Source organism: Miniopterus schreibersii, assembly GCF_964146895.1.
Source record: "Miniopterus schreibersii genome assembly, chromosome: 17".
Classification (NCBI taxonomy): Eukaryota; Metazoa; Chordata; class Mammalia; order Chiroptera; family Miniopteridae; genus Miniopterus; species Miniopterus schreibersii.
In genome coordinates this window covers 25,114,779-25,137,408 of record NC_138117.1, presented here as the reverse complement: position 1 = coordinate 25,137,408, position 22,630 = coordinate 25,114,779, and the positions used below count along the sequence as shown (strand labels likewise).

Sequence of the window (22,630 nt, the reverse complement as noted above, 5' to 3'; positions counted from 1 at the left end):
AAATTTAACTATCCAGAGATTTCTATTTCTAGTAGAAATCTCATTTAAAAACTCAACACTTTTATTTAATCGGTATTTCTTCTGGATAACAAAGTTAGGTAAATTGATTCCAAATTGAGTAGCAAACTAATGTTAGGAATCAAAAAAATGCTCTACCAGGTGTGCTTACTGTATATGGAGACAGCTCTGATGTCTACAAAACAGACATTCAATATATTGAACAACTCTATATATCAATCTTCATACAAAACAGATATAAGAATCTCATTTTTATAATGTGTTATAAAAAAAGTAGTAAATATAAAGATATATATCTCTATCTTAGTAGACTTCAGGGGTCTCTTCTCAGTGAGTGAGGCCATGAGTGAAGGAGGCCATGTGTTTATGTAACAAGCTAGAGGACACACAGGCCATACTGTAAGGTCTTCCACGCATGTGCAACTTGGCAGTACGAATGCTGAGATCACTGTTCAAGGCAGCTTTGAAGCAGTAAAATTTTTCTAAAACCAAAGTCTAACAACAGTTATGGAATTGCAGCACCTAAGACTGTGGCCACTATACTGAAGGAATCAGCCTGAGCCCATTCTTGGTCCAGGCTTCCTTTGCAACTTTTCCTGACCACTTCAGCTTCATGCAGGGTGAAATTTTCTGAGGCTCATCACTAAAACCCAAAAAGCTTGGTAGGGTACAGAATATTTTTCTTAATCAAATTCAGATCATCCTAAATCATTTCAAAAGCTTTTGCCTTTATACTTAAGCAGAACAACTAACCATTCAGAAAACTGGTTAATATATTTACATGTTACTGAAATAACTACTATGGCTTTGAGAAAGTAATTAAACTATAATTTAGTACAATAATTCACTTAAAAATATGTCTCTAAAAGTTAAACAGTTTACAAAAGTTCAGAAACAATTTAGTCACATACTAAAGGTTAGTTTCAGTATTAGTAAACACCATTACTGAAGAAATTCTAAAAAATGACCTTAAGTAAAATGTAAAGTAAGATGACTTGAAATAAGGTTATTTATTTTAAATTCCAATATTGTTTTTTCAAAAACACAAGTGAATAAATATATGTGCTAGAATCTGCTATATAGTGAAAGACCTACATGAACTAATGGGAGAACACTTTAGTATTATAAGTACCAATATATTATTTTCAAATACATGGAGTAACTAACCCTCAACTGAATGCTTCCATGTCAATAAATATTATTTTTCCTATGTGCCCAAAGGGTGGAAAGTAGTTTGTTTTCTTAAATTAGCTAACATGCCCCTCAGGATTTATTTACCCATCCATTTTCTTGGTTTTTACAGTTAGTGCCAAGGTCAATTTTATTTCATTCTAAATTTACTACAAAATTTAAATGTATAGAGTTAGAACCAATGTCATTATAATATCATATACATTGACCCTTTAACAACATTGGGGGGGGCTATAGGAATGCAGATACCTCCTTCACCTCCCAGTCAAAAATCCCCATGTAACTTTTGACTCTCCCCAAATTTAACTATTAATAGCCTTACCGAGAACATAAACAGTTTATTAATGCACACTTTGTATGTTATATGTATCATATACTGTATTTACAATAAAGTAGGCTAGAGAAAATAAAATGTTATTAAGAAAGTCATAAGGAAGAAAAAATACATTTACAGCACTATACTCACTTACTGAAAAAAAATCCATGTGTCAGTAGACCTATGCAGTAAAAGCCTGTGCTGTTCAAGGGTCAACTACATATTATAGTATCAAGAATTTAAACTAATTTTAAATTGAACTTTGTTGCTGAAGAAAAGCGGTCACTAAATCTAAGCCACTAGAATAATGTTATTTAAAGAGACAGAAAATAGTATGAAACTTCTAAGACTGGGATACTGGCTCATACAATCAAGTTTATACTTTAAAGTCATCATTACATACACAGTGGTGCCTCGGTTTTCGAACATCTCCATTGATGACCACTTCGGTTTATGAACGCCGTAAACCGGCAGGAAATGCTTCGGTTTTCGAACAGGCCTCGGAAGTCGAACACGCCACGAGGCTTCCTCTGAGGGCAAGATCCTGAAGCCCAGCTGTCGGCTGGTGATCCCTCGGTTTCCGAACGTTTCAGAACCCAAACAGTCTCCGGAACGGATTGCATCCGAAAACCGAGGGACCGCTGTGCTACAATATAAGGCAAAATAGTACAAAAGTTTCCTTTCTTCCAATTCTTTTTCCCTTGTTAAATAGTAGCGGGAATATATGTAACATTCTAGTCTCCTAAAATTGCTCATACTTCTAATATTATATTAAATTTTGTAATGCGTGAAATTAGAAATCTTTGTAAGATAAAATATTTAAGGTGTATTGACTGGGAGTTACTAGTTAACACGCACTTTTGAATCTGGTCCCCAGTTAAGAAGCATATTTTCTATGCATGGCCTCCCTTTTTAGGTGGTGAGAGGCAGATGTCCAAACCCAGAACTTGGAAGACTTGTTGGCAGGTGTTAGCAACGCTTAAAGGTGCACTAGTCACAGAGGAGTATATGAGCATTTATGTAAACCTGTTCTAAAAACTCAAGGCCAGTTAGCTGTCCACTGTCACTCAGAGGTATACCATAGCATTGAAAAATTGTTTTTATTCATTCATTAGACATTTTTTACTGTTACCACTGCTTTGGAACCATAGTCAAATTTTATATGATGTACTATTCCAGACTTTAAAAATATACCTAGTTTTTTCAAACTGCAACAGCATTGGGTTACCTGAAAATGTGATGTGTATTCAGAATGGTAAAAGTCCCGGCAATCCTAAGATTTTTACATGTTAAAGGCATTTTACATATTTCCATTCAGTTTTTCTCTCAATATAACATGTATAATTGAATGACAACACACTCCACATAACTCCTACTTTACTAACAAATAATTGGTAACATTACAACAGTTCTGGTGGTAATAAGAAGCGTAATGCATTAAGAAGGCAGGCTTCCTGGGTTCAGATCCTGGTTCTATCACTTGTCAGTCATGTAGTCCTGGGCCAGTCACTGGCCAATCTCTGCTTCGATTCCTCAACTGTAAAAAGTGGGTTATGAAAAGAGTATCACCTCGAGTCAGCATCAGGAGGATTAGTGAAGCAGTAACAAAAGTATGGGCAAAGCACCTGGACGTAGTAATTACTACGTGGTTGGCACATAGTAATTACTTAACTGTTATCTACAATTTTAATATAATAAAAAATAACAATGACTGATGATAATATAAAGCATTATTAACTTTGGAGCATTAATAAATGCCAAGCACTTATTAAAGTTGATGGTATCCTTACACTATGTTTAACCCTTAAAATAGTACTAAAAACATTATATTACAAAGAATGTAAGTCCTTAAAAAGATGCTAACTTATACATACCACAATAGTGGGTAATTTCCCCCGTGAAATATAACGAAGTGTGACTGGAATGTTTAAACGACCCTTTCACCCCCCTAAGCGATTACTGCTTCCAGGATAGTGATTAGTAAACACTAATGACAATATGAAAAGTACCTGCTAGTTAATCAGTTTTGCTCACTCATTAGCCCTACATAGAACATACTCAAATTTTCAGTCTGGGAAAAATCACAATTTGCCAGTATCATGGACCTTTAGGATCACTTGCTGATAGTATTGAGAATGTTAAACCCCTAAAAGTTAAGACTATACTTAATATAGATATTTATGTTAAGGTCATCTCTTTATTACATTCAAAGTGTTCAACTTTTTCTTCAAAAACTCTGATATTAGTTTCTTTATTTTTCATCATAACTACGAAATTACTGCAAAAGTCTTAAGAACTTCTGTGTCAAATAACAATAATTATTACTTTGACCAGTACATGACTATCTCATACATATGTAAACACAGTATTTTTGTTACTTAATACACAACTGCTAGTGATAAAGGTTTTTAATGATAGCTTGAAAACCATGAACAAATTTTATAAATTAAAATTTAATAATGGTTTGTATATACTTTAGTTATGAAAAGCATTTCACATACTATATTAGTCTAAAGTCATAAAATTATAGCAATCACAATAAAGGCATTTTAATTATTTTGAAAACTGTGAACTTAAATTCAATATTACTGTATTCACTATGCTAAAAACGATGTTATTTTATCAATGTTAAAATGAAAACATTGAGCACAAAATACGCCTTGTGCTTCCATAGATTATCAAGGTCTCAAATAGACCTTTCAATGTTAAACAAATAAAGCTTTATTTTCAACCTTATACATACACCTTGATAGAAGAATACTGGACATGGTGTATTCTCTTGAGAGTCTGACATCTTATATGAAAGCCTTAATAAATTTAAGAGCTTTTGGTATCTCTCTAAGTTAAAGGTTGAGTTTTTAAATAGACTTATTTTTTTCCTCCTTGACCCTAGTCTTCCTTTCTACCTCCCCAATCCCTGCCTCTTCCCAGCCCTGGCCACATCTAACAGCACCAGCACACATGGCCCAAGGAAGCCATGCCCACTTCAGAGACCCAGGACAGCACCGGCCATTGGAAGTGTCCAAGAACATGAAGAACACCTGAAAGCAGCTGGAAGAAGGTCTTGCTGGAGGCCTCAATGGCTCTCTTCTTCTCTACTGACCAAAACACCCCTTGAAAGAGGAAAGCATGTTCTTCACCTTTCACCCAGAAACTACTTCCTCTGATGCACATGATGGACTGGGAACTAGGTCACCAGTCTGTTTTCTGTAACATTTCTGCACAGTTGAAAAAATGTGGCCACGTGTCTTCAGTGACAGACATCTTCCAATGGAAAGATCCATTATTATGTGTTCCCATTCGGAGAAGATGAAACCAAACACAATGAAGTAATTTTGAGAAATGAGAGATGAGGCACGACGGTTAATTTTTTTCTCTGACATTTTTCCTGTAATTTCCAGGGATGACTTTTACCCTAAAAATGAATAGTTCATGTCAATACACAGAGGGATTAGTTTGTGAAACTGAGTTGTCTGAATGCAGGTCTATCCATTCCCAGCACAAATATCTAAGTACGAGCTGATCATTAGTTATTATGCCATGGTGAAAGATTCTGAGAGAAGGAAAAATCATTTTTTCATCGGGTGGAGAATGTTTAGCCAGGCTGTCTTTTGTCTAGTCCAAGGCTCAGGAGCTCTGCTCGCCTGGTTCCTGGAGGTTCTCTTCATGCTTCTCCAACTGGGGGAGGCGGCTCGCACAGCTTGTACAGCCTGGAGGGGGCATGAGATAGTGTGAGAGTGGCCTTACATACTGACGTTACTTGAGATGTTTTCATTAGTATCACAAACACATTAGTATAATAAACACACTGACAATAATTTACTGGTTTGGGAAGCATGACCATATTGCCTGTTTCACTAAAAATAGCATATGAATTAGCAAACTCCCAAATTTCGGTTCTATTATTTAGAAAACACCAATGTGCACATAAGTATGATGACCGATTGAGCAACGATGCCTTGTTTACACCAGCTGCTCTGCTCCAGTGCCCATGAGATGATATTATTATGATAATGATCGTCATCATGTCTATCATGACTGTCTTTGTACCAAAATAACATCTACCTCATAGGGATCTACTGATTTTATGACCAATTTTAGAAGTTTGCCTCATTTGGAACCATCTGGTGGTACAGGCCGTTGGCTGTGGAATGGCTGCCGTGGCAGAGTCCCGAGTACTGAACATCAAAGGTGCAATTAGCTGGTGTTCCCTAGGAAACATATGTCCAGCTTTGCCTTTCCTCCCTTCCCCTGTCAATCGAATTAGGTGGAGATTCACGTGGGTCTAGGAACCCATCTGAACTGGGGGAGGTGCTGGGAGATGGGAAGATGCTCCCTCTGCATCCCAGGTCTTGTTGTTTGAGACCGTACAGCCTCGAGACCAAGTTGAGGGGACTGACCTCGGATTACAAAAGTTCTAGTGCTCCACATTCCCCTGAATGGTAGAATCCTAACTCCAGAACAAAGGAAAGGGGGACAGAGCTGCAACAGTGACAGCACAGGGCATACTCATGTTTGAAGGCATGGTCTGAGACAACATTAGCTGGCCTAAGGTGGCTGGATGTTGGACTCCGCCTGTGGTCCTCAGCTGTGCCCATCCATGGCCACGCTGGTTCTCCTTCAGAGCTTAGTTGGATGGTGTAAAAAATAAGGTGTAGGTTTCTCCTTTGCTTCTTTTAAAAAGCACTGCAAACCCAGGGATAGCTGCGGTATTCACTCCCTTTTACAGATTAAACTGAACGCAGCTTCAATGAGCTGTTGACAAATTTAGCAAATTAACAATTTCCTCTCCCTTCAACACTTAATCCCATGCTAATTCTAAATCAAAGAGGAAGAATGAGAAGGATTTAATATTGAGGTAGAAACCTAGTTAACAAAATGAACTTTCCTAGCCTGGAAACACATGCAAGCAGTTATTGCCGTAGAGGTTTGTAAAATGTATTTCAAGTCTGGAGGGCGGTTACTGCTCCACGTGCCCTCTCCATGGAAGAAAATGAGTACGGAAATAAGGACATTGCATATCAGAAAAGCTGATTTCATCTTTCCTGGGGAAAAGAAAACCTTAAAATGAGCTGATAGTCTTCAAAGCTGCTTTTTTTCAGCGAAAAGACATGGTGTTGCTTCAAATTGCATTCCCAGGGCTGGAACAGCAGGTTGATCAGAAAGTTCTTTTCTCCCTGTACACCTGTCCTCTCATTTCCCAACCGCACTGCCCCAGGAGTGAGAAGGCCCGGGGGCTGTGCTCCCGCCGAGCATACCCGGCGTTGGGTGGGCATGTCCCACCTGGTGAGTGCTGGGCTGAGCCACCACGTTCCATTACTTTGAACTGCACATTCCCACAGGATGTAATACCACTGGATAGGCAAGTCTTTGAAATGTCTGTCTGCCTTGCAAACTGGTGAACAGGCTACTGCCTGTGATCACCTAGTGAAATAACAGCTCTGGGTACTGCAAAGCTGGGCAGATTCAGCTTCTGTGAGGCTTCTTGGAAGCGACTCAGGGTTCTTTGAGTTCAGACACATTTGTAATGGAAATTGTGGGGCTTTGGGAATTTAGGAAAGCAGATGAATTTGGAAATAAAATGTAATGGGTAAGAGTTGGACTTTTACTCTACACCAAGGCATTTGGTTTTTGGCAGCTAAATTGTTAGGTTATGGGAGGTCTTTGCCCAACACTTGGGGGCCCTTGCTTTTCTCATTCCACTCATGCACACCAGTGGCCCTGCACAAAAGTGGCCTGGCTCCACTTTCTTCTTTTCCTGTTGGGGCTGGTATTTCCAACCCAAACCTAAATCTGCAGAATAGGACTTTCAAGTTGCAGTCTATAGCAACTGTGTACATGGCAAAATACAAGTTGTGTTAAAGAAAACCACAAAGCAAATGCCTCTTCCAAGGCTAAAGTCCAATAACACTTGTCACAAAGCAATTTCCCCAATGTACAAACGAGAAAGCTGTCTCAGAGGACAAATAACCTGACTAAATAAGGTCACGTACCAGGATCTGAGACTTAAACCACCTTGTCACTTTTAACCACTATAGTATGCTGCCTCCCAATTATACAAATAAAGAAAAGTCAAGCTTTCCTTACACAGTCGTTTATAGATTTTGTAATGCAATAGAAAAACAGACTCGTGTGCCATTCCAACTGAAATGTAATCTTTGGTTCTTGGTGAAGATACGCTTATTGCTCTGAAGAGCCAATGTATGAAAGGAGGGGGAAGAGCCCCATCTGTGCTGCCCACAAGGACATCTCCACATGGATGCTCCCTTGGTCCTTAGTCTCAATAGTACCAGGCTGGGTTCATCATCTTTTCCCTATACGTGCTCTTTTTCCTGGATCTACTATCTCAATGACTACAATCATCTACCCCTTGTCATCCAAGCCAAAGAGTTGGTGGCCATTCTAGGATCTTCCTTTTCTCAACCTTCTTCATCCAATTAGTGTCCAAAGACTATTAATTCTGTCTACTAAATGCCTCTCTAATCTATCCTCTCATCTTCATCCTCAATAGTACAGTAATCTCCTTCCAAGTTCCTGCCTTCGGTCTTAGCTCTCCTCTGACGGATCCTCTTCATGTTGCCAGAGATAAATTCTAAGACTTCAATCTTCCAGATAGGAAGATTGTTTACTAATACATCCCTATTGTCTTCAAGCTAAAATCAAAACCCTTCAATATCTCATCCAAGTCTCTTCCTGTCCCAGCCCCTGCCTATGTCTCCAGCCACACTTTGCACCATTCTTAAAGCACATTCGACCAACAATCACAGGGATTTAGGTGTCAATCTCAGAATGTGATGTGTCCATAGGCACTGGTGTCACTGCATCAGCTGCAGAGGACATCTATTCCCATGCTGACTGGGAATACTATTTTTATTGTATTCAATTGTCACTCTACTGTGCACATCTGTGACTGGTGGAAGAGGCTGTATCCCTAGTTTTTAACAAAGCACCTGACACCTACAAATACATAGCTGAAATTCAATATAGATATGCTGAGTGAATTTTTAAAAATAAAAGAAAGTGAATGGTTTTAGGAAACTATGAAGAGATTGGTTGGACATTAGAACCAAATATTATCTCAGGCAGAGGTAGCAAACACTATCTCCATGAAGATATTTGCAGAAACATTACCCCAGATTTGCCTATAGATGCCCTGACCATAAGCGCCGAATGTGTTCTTCATTCGATGTCTTTGGGGAAGGAATTCTGGTTCCCAGCTGGGAGGGAATCCCAGCCCCTCTATGGACCTTAGCACTCTCTCACCTTCTACTTCTCCTTATAGTTACATTTTGCTCATCTCAGCTCTTTAACTGAAAGCTCCTTGAGAGATGAAACGATTTCTATCTCACATTTACCTTCTGCATAGTGGATAGCTGAGTGCTTTGTATTTCTTAGGTCCTCAATAAATATTTGTAGAGTGAATGAAAGAATAAATAATATAAAATATAAAAACTACTCTAGCTCTCTCTCTCTCTCAGGGCCATTATTCCCTTGTAAAAAAAATGTCAACTTTACAGCTGGCACATTTTATTGTGTTTCATTTCAAGTATTTTAAAACATAACCCAATAAAGAAAAGAGTGAGTCCATCAGTTTCTTTTCTTGTGTTCAGCCTGCTATTGGTTTATTGATTTAGGAGGCTGAAGTCTTATCCTACTCTCACTGTTTATTATTGTTTATAAACTCTAGCTAAGAGAACCTTGCTTAGCTATTATGTCATTTTCTTATTGTAATTTTAACACTGCCCTGGGTCTATGATCCGAATGTACCATGTCTGTTCCTGGTGCTAGAGAGTGAATTCCTATAGGAATGATTCTTTAGCAAAGAAAGTCTTAGATTCTAATCTAATCAACCATGGAAGATAACATTAACAAGACTTGAGGATTAAATAGCTATAGGAGTCAGCCCTAAAAATAAATGGAATTAGAACATGAGTGCTTCATCCATTTTCAGGGGAAAATATGTTTTGTTTTTTGAAAGTACTTTCACTGCCCACATAGTTTTCCAGAATGAAATGTAACTTCATAAACACTGCAATTATCACTCTAACTCTGGTAACTGCTTTGTACATAGAAATAAAGAGTGTCTTGACTGCAACAGTGCTTAGAAGAGCCTACTTTTTATTAAAATGCAAATGTATAGAAACAATCAAATGTAAAAGAAATTACTTAATTTTGTCCTACTTCAAGACAGATGGCCACCTATCCTAATGTCACCAGGGAAATCAAATTAACATTTCTTTGATGGCTGTTCCCATGTTCATTTATTTTAAAGGTGGATTAAAGTCCTTTCCTATGATGATATGTGAACTGTGAATATTTGGTTTGCTAACAAACAAAAAGCTCATTCATTCATTTATTCACACATTCTTGAAATCAGTTCAGATATTTGTACATAGGCACTATGAAGAGCAACAAACAAAATCGAAAAAACATATTCCCTGACTCCAAAGAATTCATTATTCATGTTGGGCAAAGAGACATGTAGCAATATATTATAACACAATCAATGCTACAATAGATCAATATACAAGATGCTGACGAAGCATAAAGAGGAAGGAAACTCTACCAAGATTTCAAGGAGGAAACTATATCTAAGCTGGGTTTTGTGGTTAAATAGGAGTTTTTCATACAGACACAGATGAGAAAGGCAATCATGCCAGAGGGAACAAACAGCATGTGCAGTCAGAACAGTAGAAATGAAAATAGCATTTTGGTAGGTTGGCACAGCTGGAATATAAATTTTCACAGGAACTGTGTGGACTTTTGAGTTCATAATGAAACTTGTAAAATTTAAATAATGTCAAGACTTCACTTGTTACCTCTAAGCTTGCTTCAGCTAAAATTCCATTTCATCCTGAGAGCATTTATGCCTAGTCAGATTTAGCCACAAAATGTTTACAAGGCCAATTTCTATGACTATAGTCACTTCTACAGTGGGCATAGTCTAAAAGCAGTTGCATTAGCTGTGAGTGACACTGCCTGGGAGGGGGTGGAGAGCCCTTTGGGAAAGAGCAGACAGGGGAAGTCACTTACCTGGGAGCAGACTGCGGGGTCCGGTCTCTGACTCCCAAGTTCTTTGCTGTGTTCTGGACTCTTGCTCCCTGAAAAAAGTAACAGAAGGAATATGGCAAAAGTCTACCCCAGTGTCTCTAAAGAGAGGGCCAGGCTCTACAATCTCTCACAAAGAGGGAGAGCTCCATTTTTGTCTCTCACAAGCACTCGGAGAGATCATAGAACTTTGGAGCAGAGAAGCAAGCAGCAAAGGAAGGGTTAGGGTTCTAAATGTATTTATCCAAAAAATAAGAGGAAGACAGAGTGATAAATACAAAAAACAAAAAACAAAACAGTGCAAATGAAAAATCATTCGGGGTTTTATAAGGAGTTCATTAACTTTTTAGTCTTTTAAAATTGTATTTTACAGATATATAGTAACATGTATTAGAACAAATGTAATATGTATAGAATTCCAGTTAAATAAGTCATCAAGACCTACAAAATATTGTTTTTTTGTTTTCTATTTTCTTTATCCCATTTTCAGTTACAAGAAGTTAAAGGTTTTGAGTGCTTAAATCTATATACTTAGAATGTATATGGCTCCAACTCATCATCACCCCCTCACTAGATTATTATAAAAAAGGTTAATATAGTCCACCATAAACCACAATTTTGAGATGGCTTCTGCAAGTCTGATTGCAAATTTAATCTAAAAGCAAGAGTGAGACAGAAAGGTCAGTCTCTTTCTGCATGTCTCAGCACCCAAATCCCACTCCAGATGTGACTAATCGCAAGTTTACCTTGACCTACTTTCTAAAACTGAATCTGTATTTCCATCCCAAAAAGTTCCTCCTGGTCCTGCTACCTTTGTAGCTCTATTTGCTCGTTTCCAGCAGAACCACAGTGTGTCACATGCTTCTCATGGGTCTAACCCTCATGTCACAAATCCCTCTTGGACCTTGTAAGACCTGGGGTCTGGGGCTCACAACCTGAAGCACCAATGTATGTGCCCCGCTGCACCTCACGTCCGCACTGCAGACCCCAGGCCAGCGCTGGCCTCGCTTACGGCTGCCTCTGGGATTTTTTTTAAACAAACTCACACAATTTTGTGTTTAAGAATTATACACTAAGTCTTTAGTAAATAAAGCAGTTATAATTACAAAAGCATATCTCAAAAATTAAGTCACTCACTGTCACTGGGCAATTCAAACCAAGTCGGTAAGTAGAGCGATTGGTTAAATCAATTTTCTGTGGTAGCCCAAAGGAAAATATAAAATTGCTGTCTTTCAGCTTCTTTTGTCTCTCTACTCATCGTGTCTTTTCTACTAGATTAAGTGCATTTTCCTAGTAATCACTAAATTGGAGATTAGCGCATTTTTGCTGTCATCGTTTTTAAAGGATTCTAAGCTTTAAAAACCAAGCCACGACACTTGAGCACTCTTGGATTATTGTAGAGAAGGTTCATTCTCTTTATAAGAGTCTATTCTCACCCACACGTACCTCAGAGACCTAAAGAGAGTCCCACGGCGGCTCTTCACCCTCTACATGAAAATCCGAGGCCTGTGCTTCATCCTCAGGATAGCACACGGCCTCAGTCTGGGTGCAAGCCCCTGGGAGGTCTCCAGGAGCACGCAGGCCCATGGTTCTTCCCCCTTTCCCACCCCGTTCCCCAGTCAGTCCCTCGCATTTCCCAGAAAGTGACGTGTGGCTTCTCCTTTGCATAAGCCCCCGAGGCACCCCTGCTCACTGTGCCGGGCCCACCCCCTCTCCTCCTTGGGTGGCCTCTCAGCCATCCTGTACCAGGCTGGCTAAGCTTCCTGGAGCACCCCAGATAGACACCTGGGCTGTCTCCCCCCCGGGAGTGTTTCTTGTTCATGACTTACCCTCTGGGCCTGGGAAAGTGCCTGTCACATCCAGGCACCGGTCAGACACCTCACAGGTGAACAAAGGAGCCCCAAGTCCAGGTCCTATGGAGCAATGCCGGCAATGCGAGGGGGACTCACCTGCTTCCGCATCACGTCTGTGGCCTGCATGATGTAGCGCGGGGGCAGCCCGTGGCTCCTGGCCAGGATGATGGCCTGCTCCACCGTCACGCTCAGGGTGCACCTGCGAGCAGAGCAGGGACCCCACCGGTCCCCGATAGGCACTTCACGACAGCTGGGGTTGTTGCCGCCCCCCAAATCTGCCGCCTTGGAGAACTCCTCCTTTACTCTTGGGTAGCATCGATGTTTACATGACGTATACATGTTAATAAACTTTTGTTTGTTTTTCTCTTGTTAATCTGTCTTTTATTACAGGGGTCTCAGCTAAGAACTCAGGAGGGTAGGGGGAAATCAAATTTTCCTCCCCTACACTAATTTCAAAATGAAAATGCATCAGGTAGAATCAACACAACTAGACAATGAACCATTAGACTTTCTACATGATACCTGTTTAAAAATACATTATAGAGCTACACCGTCGGGGTCCAAAATTAAGTATTTAAATTTCAAACAAACCCATAATGAACGATGTGTATGAGAAAGTTTATACACAGAAAACTAAGTGAGCAGAATTATAATAAATTTTATTACCAGATATTATTCTTTATTGAAATTTTATGTAATTTAAAAAATGACTTCCTAATATTTTTCATTCATACTGATAATAGACTTATAATGATTTATGCTCAATATCTTAGAAAATAAACAGTGAAATTAATATTCACCAAGGTAAGAATTGATTTGAAAAAAGAATGTATTTCTTGGCCTTAATCTACACACTGTGAAATTTTCAAAAGGAAGCTTTAATTAGTTATACAGGAATGTGGTGCCCAGAACAGCCCCGAGAAAATTCAGAATTCAGTCCCTGAATTCAGTGATGGGGAGCCTTCCTCCTTTTCTTTCCCTTTAAGGCATTTCTTTTATGTTCTTTTACATTTGTCTCTCTAGCAGGTCTTAGAGCCTATGTTTAACTATATGTTAATATTTTCAGCTGCTGGTCTCTGAATTGTTTTTTCAGTGGTAATTATTGTACACATTTAATTAAAATGCTCATTAATTTTAGATGTTTTTCCTAAAAATATTAGTGGATATTGTTTTTACTTCATTTTTCAATTTATTAGTATTTTGATTATCTCTTCTCCATGTCTGCATTTACCTGCCTGCCTATGGTTTGAGGTTTTACACATGTATATTTCTAGATCTCTAGTTTTCCCCTACAAATGAAAGTAAGTTCTATAATGCAATTGCTTATATGTGAGGAATATCTAACCCACTTACTCCAGGTTATGAGGCTGTACTACAAAAGACTAGAATATTTGGTGGACTTTGATACTGATGATTAAGAAAAAGAGAAGTAAGGTATTTAAAATATCAGTGCTGTAATTTCAGAAGGAACCTGACAAAGTGCAATTGCATTATTAGACATAATTGTATTCTAAGGAGAAACATGCTATGTTCCATTGGCCGTTAAATGACTTGGAAAGCAGCTTCCTCATTAATATTACAGAGAATTCTTTAGAAAGCACTAGTAACACATATTCCCAAGGCTAAAGTTTTATAATTAGCTTCCAGTAGTGCACAGTGTTTACAAACCTTTAGTGTATGAGTCTGATAACAATACAGACTGTAGTTTCCCATGCACCTGCATGCTGCAGGACAGTGTATGCTAATGAAAGGCAAGAAATACCATCGACAGTTCATGTGTAAACATCAATTTTTACAAAGCATTTGTTAGGTCACTTGACAGGTCATTCTCCTTTTTTGGGTCTCTTCTACTTCAGCTTTAAGTCCTTATTGATCCTAACATTTTAATCAACAATGCTCATTACATCAGCTAAATGAAGCTTTAAAAAAAAACCTTTATATTTTTCTAACCACACTGAAATAATGTGTGAAATTTATTTTTCCAGCATATCCAAAAAAGATAGCTTCATTTATACTTGTTTTTCATACTAACCATCAGGTATTCCGATTAGGTCCCAAGATTAATTTGCAATTGTTTGAAAGTGAGACATTTTAAAAGGGACAACTAGGTCAATGTGGGAAATATTGGAAAGAGGTGATGTTTCCAGTGAAGGCTCAGATTTTCCATCACAGCATCACAAGTCCATTTCCTATATTAAGCTTGTGAAAGAAAGCCTAGCCACAAGTCCACAATTTCACTGTGAATATGCCATTATTGGCCTCATAACTTTTTATCTTCTCTCAACTATCTCAATCTGAATGTCCAATGAAAAAACCTCAGCATCTGCAAGAAGCATTTTAATTCTGGCATTGTCTAAAATATTCCAGGTCCTGAAGAGTGGCACATGGTTTTTCAATGGTGTATGAATGTATACACAGAGTTGGGTTTTATGGGAGAACATCTGCTTTTGTAGGTAGTTCTCTGGTTACCAGTGAGACCGATCTGCTAACCCTGGCCATGAGAGTGAAGGGAGCATATGAAAGGCTGGAATCCTAAGCAAGTCCCATTAAGCACTAGATTTCTTGTCTGATCCACCATTTTCCTTTCTACTGCGATCTCTGTTCTAACCTTAGACAATTAAAATTTTAATAAATCTATATTTTCACGCCAACCTGGAAAATATGGACCTTCAATTTTTTAGCTCCTTCTAGCTGCCATACCACTTTAAATATTTTAGACAACTATTTTCTTGGGAGTCATACACACACACACAAGGTCATAGTAGAAACTGTCCATTGTAAAAAGGCAAATATAACATAGACATTGAAGAAGGTTGTTCCATAATTTTAGTCATAAGACATTCCAAGTAGTAGTTCTGCTGAGGACATATTGCTGCAAAATTATGCAGAGATCATGAATTTCCCATAGAAAGGAAAAGCAAAAGGTCAATGTATCAGTGCTTATAATGAATAAATCTTCTTGACCTATTTCATATTAAAAACAGATTCCACATCATTCAGAAATTTAGCATAGTTTTACTATGATAAATGTGACCTGCAGCTAATTGGTCCAACTTAATTTGACTATGGAAGAGTCACAAAGAAGTCTCTTTCCTTCCATCCATCCATCCATCCATCCATCCATCCATCCAACAAATATTTTTGTACCTACAAGTGCTGTTAGGTGCTGTTAGAAGTGGATTTACTAACAAAATAATAAAGGTTGAGTTTCGGGGTCCCTTACTTGTATAGATCCCTAGGAACATATTTATATAGTCACATGCTTTTAAAAACTTGCAAAAGCAAAAAGTTTTCATTGCAAACAGTTACCATTGCTGCCTTCTTATATCCCAGCTTCCCTCTGTCATGTTCTGTAGTGTTCAAAGTCAAATTATCTTCTGTCACCATATATTGGGCCCCCTTTACCCTTTACTACCCCCTCACGCCCTTTCCTTCTGGTAACCACCATACTATTGTCTGGGTCTATGAGTTTCAGTTTTATATTCCACATATAAGTGAAGTCATATGAGTCTTAGCTTTTTCTGACTGACTTCTTTCACTTAGCATAACAGTCTCAAGGTCCATCCATACTGTCACAAATGGCAGTATTTCATCTTTCCTTATGGCTGAGTAGCATTCGATGGTATATATGTCCCACATCTTCTTTAGCCAGTCCTCTATTGAAGGAAACGTTAGTTGTGTCCGTGTCTTGGCCACCTTGAAGGATGCTACAATGACCATAGGGGCTGCATATCTTTGTGAATAAATATTTTCAAAATATTCAGGTAGATCCCCAGAAGAGGGATTGCTAGGTCATATGGTAACTCTATTCTTAATTTTTTGAGGAACCTCCACACTGTTTTCCATAGTGGCTGTACCTAGCAGTTTACCTTGCCACCAGCAGGGAATGAGGGTTCCTTTTCTCCACAACCTGTCCCACAGGTTATTACCTGTCTTGTTGATAATGACCCCTATATTTTTTTAAATTGAGGATGAGCCTGAACATTGCTTTCAAAATTTTTACTGGACTCCTCAATAATGTTACATATTGAATTACAACTGAAAACTATCCCTAAAAACAAGAGTCACTGGAGTCACTGGGTTTAGGGATACATGTTGTGACTTCAAAAGTTACTTGAGCAGTGATTTTTAACTATTTTATGCAATAAAAATTGAATTTAGGCACTTGCATAAGTATGTTATATTTTTGTGCTATTTGAGTATAATTAGCAAAATAATATCCTGTGAGGAAAAAATATGATATATGTAAAACACACACCCAAAGTGTAAAGGCCTGTGCTGGGGTTTTCTGAGTTTAAGGGACCATGTGCCACACAACAGTTTTGATCAACTGTGGAAATGGCAGCATTAGACACGACCCCTTAACAATCTATATAAACTGGCTAAACATTGAAACTCATCTGGAATCATCCGCATTAATATGAAGGTTAGTTTGATTTTGTACTAGATTTTCACCAACCTTTCTAACGATGGTGCTGCCTTTGGTCATGAAAATAAGAGTGTGAAAGTTCCCTCAGGGCAAATGCATCACTCAGAATATATATGCATAAGGACAGCCCGAGGAGCCTATTATTTTGATAATATTCCTCACACGATTGATATGCCTTTATATAGTTACAGGTATATTTTGCAATCTTACAGATTTAGAGCTTAAAACACATGAAGTCATTTTCCCTCGTTCTATGAAGTTGTCTCCTTTCCTTAAAAGCCAGGTGCATTACCCTTATTCAAGGGACTGTCACAAACAAGTTAGAAATCTAATCAGCTGCAGTTCCCTGTGATCCCACTGGGTGGGACAAGAGAAGGTTTACCGTTGTTTGTACAAAAAAATAATACAATCGTTAATAAATAATAACACAAGAATCAACTCTGTCTTCTTCACGACCGCAGCCCTGAAGTTGCCTGGGCAGCATTCAGTGGTGGGAGGAATAACGGCCACCTATTCCAATCCCGAGAGGACGAAGTGGGTGAAAACACTGCACCTCAGCAGCTGCCACCACTATTCGCACACCACTGCTCCACACAGAAGCTCTTACGGCAGATGGCAGGTATCCATTGATCACTCAGCAGTATTTCCAGCTTCAGAAGCATACGTCTGCCACCCTAACGTAATCAGATCTTTCACACTGTCAAAATGAAACACTATATGCTCTTCCTCTCCGCTGTATTTTGAAAAGTCTGCATCCACCCCTCTTAAAAACCTAACCCTTTGACTGTCTCCTATCGTCGTTATAAAGGGAAACAGTGCCACACAGTGTGGCCGCCTGGCTTCCTCCTGTGGTTCCTTTGTCAGGACCTCCGCCTGACAGTTTGGTGGGAGCAGCGTTCGTCTCTCTGGTTTGGTGTAGCACATGCTTGGCACATGTCAGTGCTCCATAAATAGTTTTTTTCCCCCCTCAGTGAATGAATGAATAAACAAATGTCAGCAACTAATTCTGTTCAAGTTCTAAATATCTGTTTTTATTCTAACATATACTGTACTCTTGGTGTTTGACACTAGGAAAGAAAACCTCCTACCCTTGAATTCAAGGGGAGCCTGTTCTGCCGCCCTTGAGTGGCTTTCTACAAGCTATCAAAGGAGGGTTCTAAAAATAAGCTCCATGTAGAATGGGACTGTTTAAAATCTTCTTATAACCTAGCCATGACCCTAAACTAGTTAAAGTATATTATAGGAGACAGAGGCAGACAAGAGAGTAATTTCCAGGAAAGGTTAAATAAGGCTTAGTATTTCCTTACAGGACAGGGTTATCACCCAATAGATGTACCAACTCAAATGACACCGAATCTAAAAAGAAACAGTGTTCTTGCTGTGAACAGCTTCAGAACAACTTACCCAGGTCCCCTGGAACCATATTGCTCCCTCACAGGGTGGCTGGAGGACCTGCCAGTGTTTCCTTCTCTTTCCTGCTGCTTATTTTCTTTTCTGCATCACAGTTTCCATATGATTTCTGTTTCTGACTTCTTAGATAGTGAGCTGATTACTAAATATTTTCATTGCTCCAATCTGTCCCTATAACTCTAGCTGACCTCACAGTGCTGCATATCATAGCCACTTGAGATTGACTGTCATTATTTAGTTTGCTGTAGCATACTTGGGCCTGGATAATCTTACAACACAGTTAAGAATCATAATCTAGCATTCAATTCACAGCAATGCTTTGAATTCTTTATTCATATTGCTAAATTGTATAATGAGTAAAAGTACAAATCACATACTATATTATCTGTTTTAAACAGTTTATGTAAATCAGTAGATAGGGAAAACCACATTATATTAAAAAAAAAATAGCTCTCTCAGGGTCCAGAGTTTTCTGTAGTCTATTTCTTATAGACCAGACGAGTTAACTTTTGTATTTTTCATACTCCTTGTTCAAACTGTCATGGCCTGTTACTGTGACTTTTTCCCCAGCCTTACTGAGATATAATTGGCATATAACATTGTATAAGTTTAAGGTGCATATGTGTTGATTCGATACTTATATACTGTATTGCAAAATGATAATATACCATAGCATTAGCTAACACCTGCATGAAGTCACATAATTATCACGTCCTTTTTTGTAGTTCAAACATTTAAGACCTACTCTTTTAGCACCTACTGTGATTTTTAAAACAGTTCTCACAAGATTTCCTCTAAGTAGGATTTATCAGTTTAAACAGCTGCATTTCATATTTCTAACTGATTCACTATCAGAAATACCGATTAAGGTTGAGAAAATGGAGCATTCACTATTGCAGGTCCTGTGGTAGATGCTTTTACATATATTGCTCACTAAAATCCTCACATTTTTGTGTGTTAATTGTTTTTTTCAGAAAAAAATCATTATTCACATTTCACCAACAAGTCTCTAAGGGACCAGGTGATGTAACCACAGTCACATAGCAAGACACAGGATTCAAAACCAGTTTTCTGATTAAAAATCCAGGTCCCTTTCCATTATTCCAAAATCGTATCACGTAGATGACAGCTTTTAGAGAATTCCAGCTCCCCACATCTATAATTCAACAATCACAATCTTGGCTCAGCTGCATTGTTTTGGGAGAGTTTAATTCAGCCAGCCCAAACCACTTCACTATGAATGTAGACCCCATCATACTAAAATGAATGTGATCATGATTAAAAAGGAACTAGATGTGAAGCATGTTAAATAAGCATAATGATTGTAAGGCAATCAAGTAGTAAAAATAAATTGAAGGGAGACTGTGTTCCTTCTCTATGACAGATTTGCATTTTTTGGTATAAAATGCACTGTTCTGTGCAGAGAGTGTTCATTCCTGCGGTGATCTCATTTATTCTGGCTTCTAATTACTGTTAACCACTGAGCACAGAGCACCACTGTGAAAGTCACTGTCAACTAGAATGAAGCAGCTGATGGAAGAAACTAATTGTTTAATATCACACGGTTGTACGTCCCCTGCTCCCTTCTATTACCTTACACGGAGGGAGAATGGTACACCTGAGGGCTGATGCAGACAGTTAAGCACCGATCGGTCCTGGAGCGGCTGCTATGCCTACACACAAGCAGAGTGTCTGTGACATTAATATGGAAAGACCACTGCTGACCTATTTGGTCTTTCCCACCTTGGTCACGCTTAGCAATGCATTTGTGACAAATGAAAAGCTTGAGAAAATTGTCACAGGTCCCCAGGGATTTCAAAAATCCAATTCTTGGGTCCTTGATCCCCTGTAACAGAGAGGGCACTTTTCTTAATAAAACACATAAATGTTATTATGTTAACTATAGTCACATTAGATCTCCAGAACTTATTCATCTTGGATAACTGAAATGTTGTACCATTGACTGATATCTCCCCATTTCACCATTTTGCTCTGTTTCTATGAATTTGGCAGAGTAATTAAGATATATACATACTTATATTCTATTGTAAGTAGGATATATTTTGTCTTTCTCCCAGAGCCCCATTATAGCATTTTATTTTTCCTGTTCTAAAGACTAGAACACAATTTTATTTTTTCATTTTTTTGTTTTGATTCATTAATGATTTTATTAGATATCAAACAAATGAGAACAGTTGATTTAATCATAATCAAGTTATAACTGTTAAAGTAAAATAATCAATTAAAATTATAGCTATATATATATATTTTTTAATTATAGCTATATTTAATCACAATTTTAAATGTCAGCTCTGTCATTGCTATTACTACCCTTATATAAAAGAAGTGTTTCAGACCAATGTGTTTCAGATTCCTGACTACAGAGCATAATTTTAGAACTTATTGGGAATGTGCAGTATTTTGAGTAAGCAAAAGTGTTTCTTCTGTTCTATTTAGCGATCTTTCTGGAGATTTAAAATTCAAGCATTTCTACCAATCTTGTTACCAATCTCTCAAATCATTTTTTTGCACAAAGAGTAAATGGATATATTTGAAACCTACATTTGCTTATTGCAGTAAATTTTTTTCTGTCCCATAGAACCTAACCTACATATGGAAATCCCCAGAGCAAACCTCACTGCAGGTGGAGAAAGATGCCACTTCATCACCTGCCCTATTAGACTTTGATTGCCTAAGTCAGGTTACCCTGAGGGCCCCACTTTTATTATAAGATTCTGCATTTTTTTAATCGGGGCCTATTTTGTCAATTCAGCCTTCGATGTCATAGTGAAGACAGAATGAAATATCGCTAAGAGAAAGTCCTTTAAAGTTCAAGCAAAAGTGGTTTTCAAAATTGTTCGTTGATATTTACCTGAAAAAATATTTTAAAAAAAATTGCTTGTTATGAATCGAGAGTCATCACATTGTTTATCATCATTTGGAAAAAAAAAACTGTTTCATGAACTGAATTGGTAATACATAGTTTTCTTCAGTTGTTTTGTATTTTAACTCCGGGATTTCATTTTCCTAACAAATGCTTATAATCATACTTTGGGTCCTATACTATGGTCACATGTTGGGTTATATAAGCTTCAGCTAGTTGGGAAAATGTTAGATAGGACAAGGGTCTTAAGGTCTAGGCAGTTCTTACTCAATGCTATTCTTGCTAAATGTTAAAATGGACCACAGTATTTTGCAGATGCAGCTATAAAAGGATTAGCTTGACAGCAACTCAACTGGGTAAGTATAGCTGACTCCAAAGAAGAAATCAAGGTGTAATTAAGCAAACAGTGTATATAAGCAATGGCTGAGCCGATCAATCTGCGGGGAGACAGAGCTTGGGTTAGAAATCCCCTGTCTCCTTCACTTGCTGCAATTGAGAAACTACCTTGTGACAACCATATCTAATTCTTGAATAGAAATCCTAAGCAGTGAACCCCTTGAGTTCGGTAACAGAAGGGGAAGAAGGACGACTCTGAGAATTCAACCACCATTTATAATACTGTCAAATGTGAAAATATATCTCAATTTCCAAATAACAAAGTGAGAAATGCATTTTAGAAATAGACCCCTTCTAAGTTAGAAACTTCATATATCTATATCCATATCCCTTTAGTTCCTAAAACTTTATGTATGTTAAAATTAATTTATACAATGTCTGAAAGAAAAAGCAGTCTAACACCTGAATGCACAGCTGGTGGCTAGCCTGATGTTCATCATTACGTTTTTAATGATGAGAGTAGCCGGTGTTGCCAGACTGTTTCTTTCTCACACCTGTGTATGGCTCTAAACAGAAGGTAGTGGTGACACTGACTGGTGCTGGTGAGTCCCTGATGCAGGGACCCCTCCTAATGGTGCTGTTCACAAGTCCCACTGGGTGTTAGTAAAAAATGCAGGACCTTATTTCCTGGAAGAAATTCTCCCTCAAAACAAAGCATGAAGATAAAAGATAATTTACATGCGCAGAGCTCCAAGGTTTTAATTTGAAGACATTGCAGGTGAGTCAGAAACATGAGGCCTGTCCTCAGATGACCCCCCTTCCTTCAGGGCCATCCCAGGGGCTCTGACACCACCAAAACCCCATTATTAATAGATACAGAGAGTATGTGGACAAAATCCCTCTGGAGTAAGTCCTTAGAGAGAAACAATGATTCCAGATTTCTTGCCCTCAATAGAAATTTCTATGACATATCTTTTCAGGTAGCCTTTGGAAATTTCCACCCACTTGATCCCATGGCAAAGGAAGCTGAAGCTGACGGAGTGGGAGGAAAACGGCATCTTTGCTGTTGGACACGGTAGGACTCATGCCCCAGGTTTTATAACATTTGCAGAATACTGATTTTTATCGGTTAAAGAAAAACAGTT

At 38.3% G+C, this 22,630-nt stretch overlaps 1 protein-coding gene across 3 annotated transcripts in view; it reads right to left on the bottom strand.

Moving 5' to 3' along the window:
- Positions 1-2,607: 2,607 nt before the first annotated feature.
- The window catches only part of PREX2 (phosphatidylinositol-3,4,5-trisphosphate dependent Rac exchange factor 2), a 183,695-nt gene continuing 163,672 nt past the window's right edge, over positions 2,608-22,630 (bottom strand). For 2 of the 3 annotated variants that reach the window (XM_081116258.1, XM_081116259.1), the window contains exons 38-40: positions 12,523-12,625; positions 10,559-10,626; positions 2,608-5,235 (exon numbers count right to left, since the gene is read on the bottom strand). In XM_081116258.1, coding sequence (XP_080972384.1) covers positions 5,190-5,235; positions 10,559-10,626; positions 12,523-12,625 — 217 coding nt within the window. In that variant the 3' untranslated portion in view covers positions 2,608-5,189. The remainder of the gene's footprint in view (positions 5,236-10,558; positions 10,627-12,522; positions 12,626-22,630) is intronic. The other variant, XR_013997400.1, reaches the window with a different exon arrangement.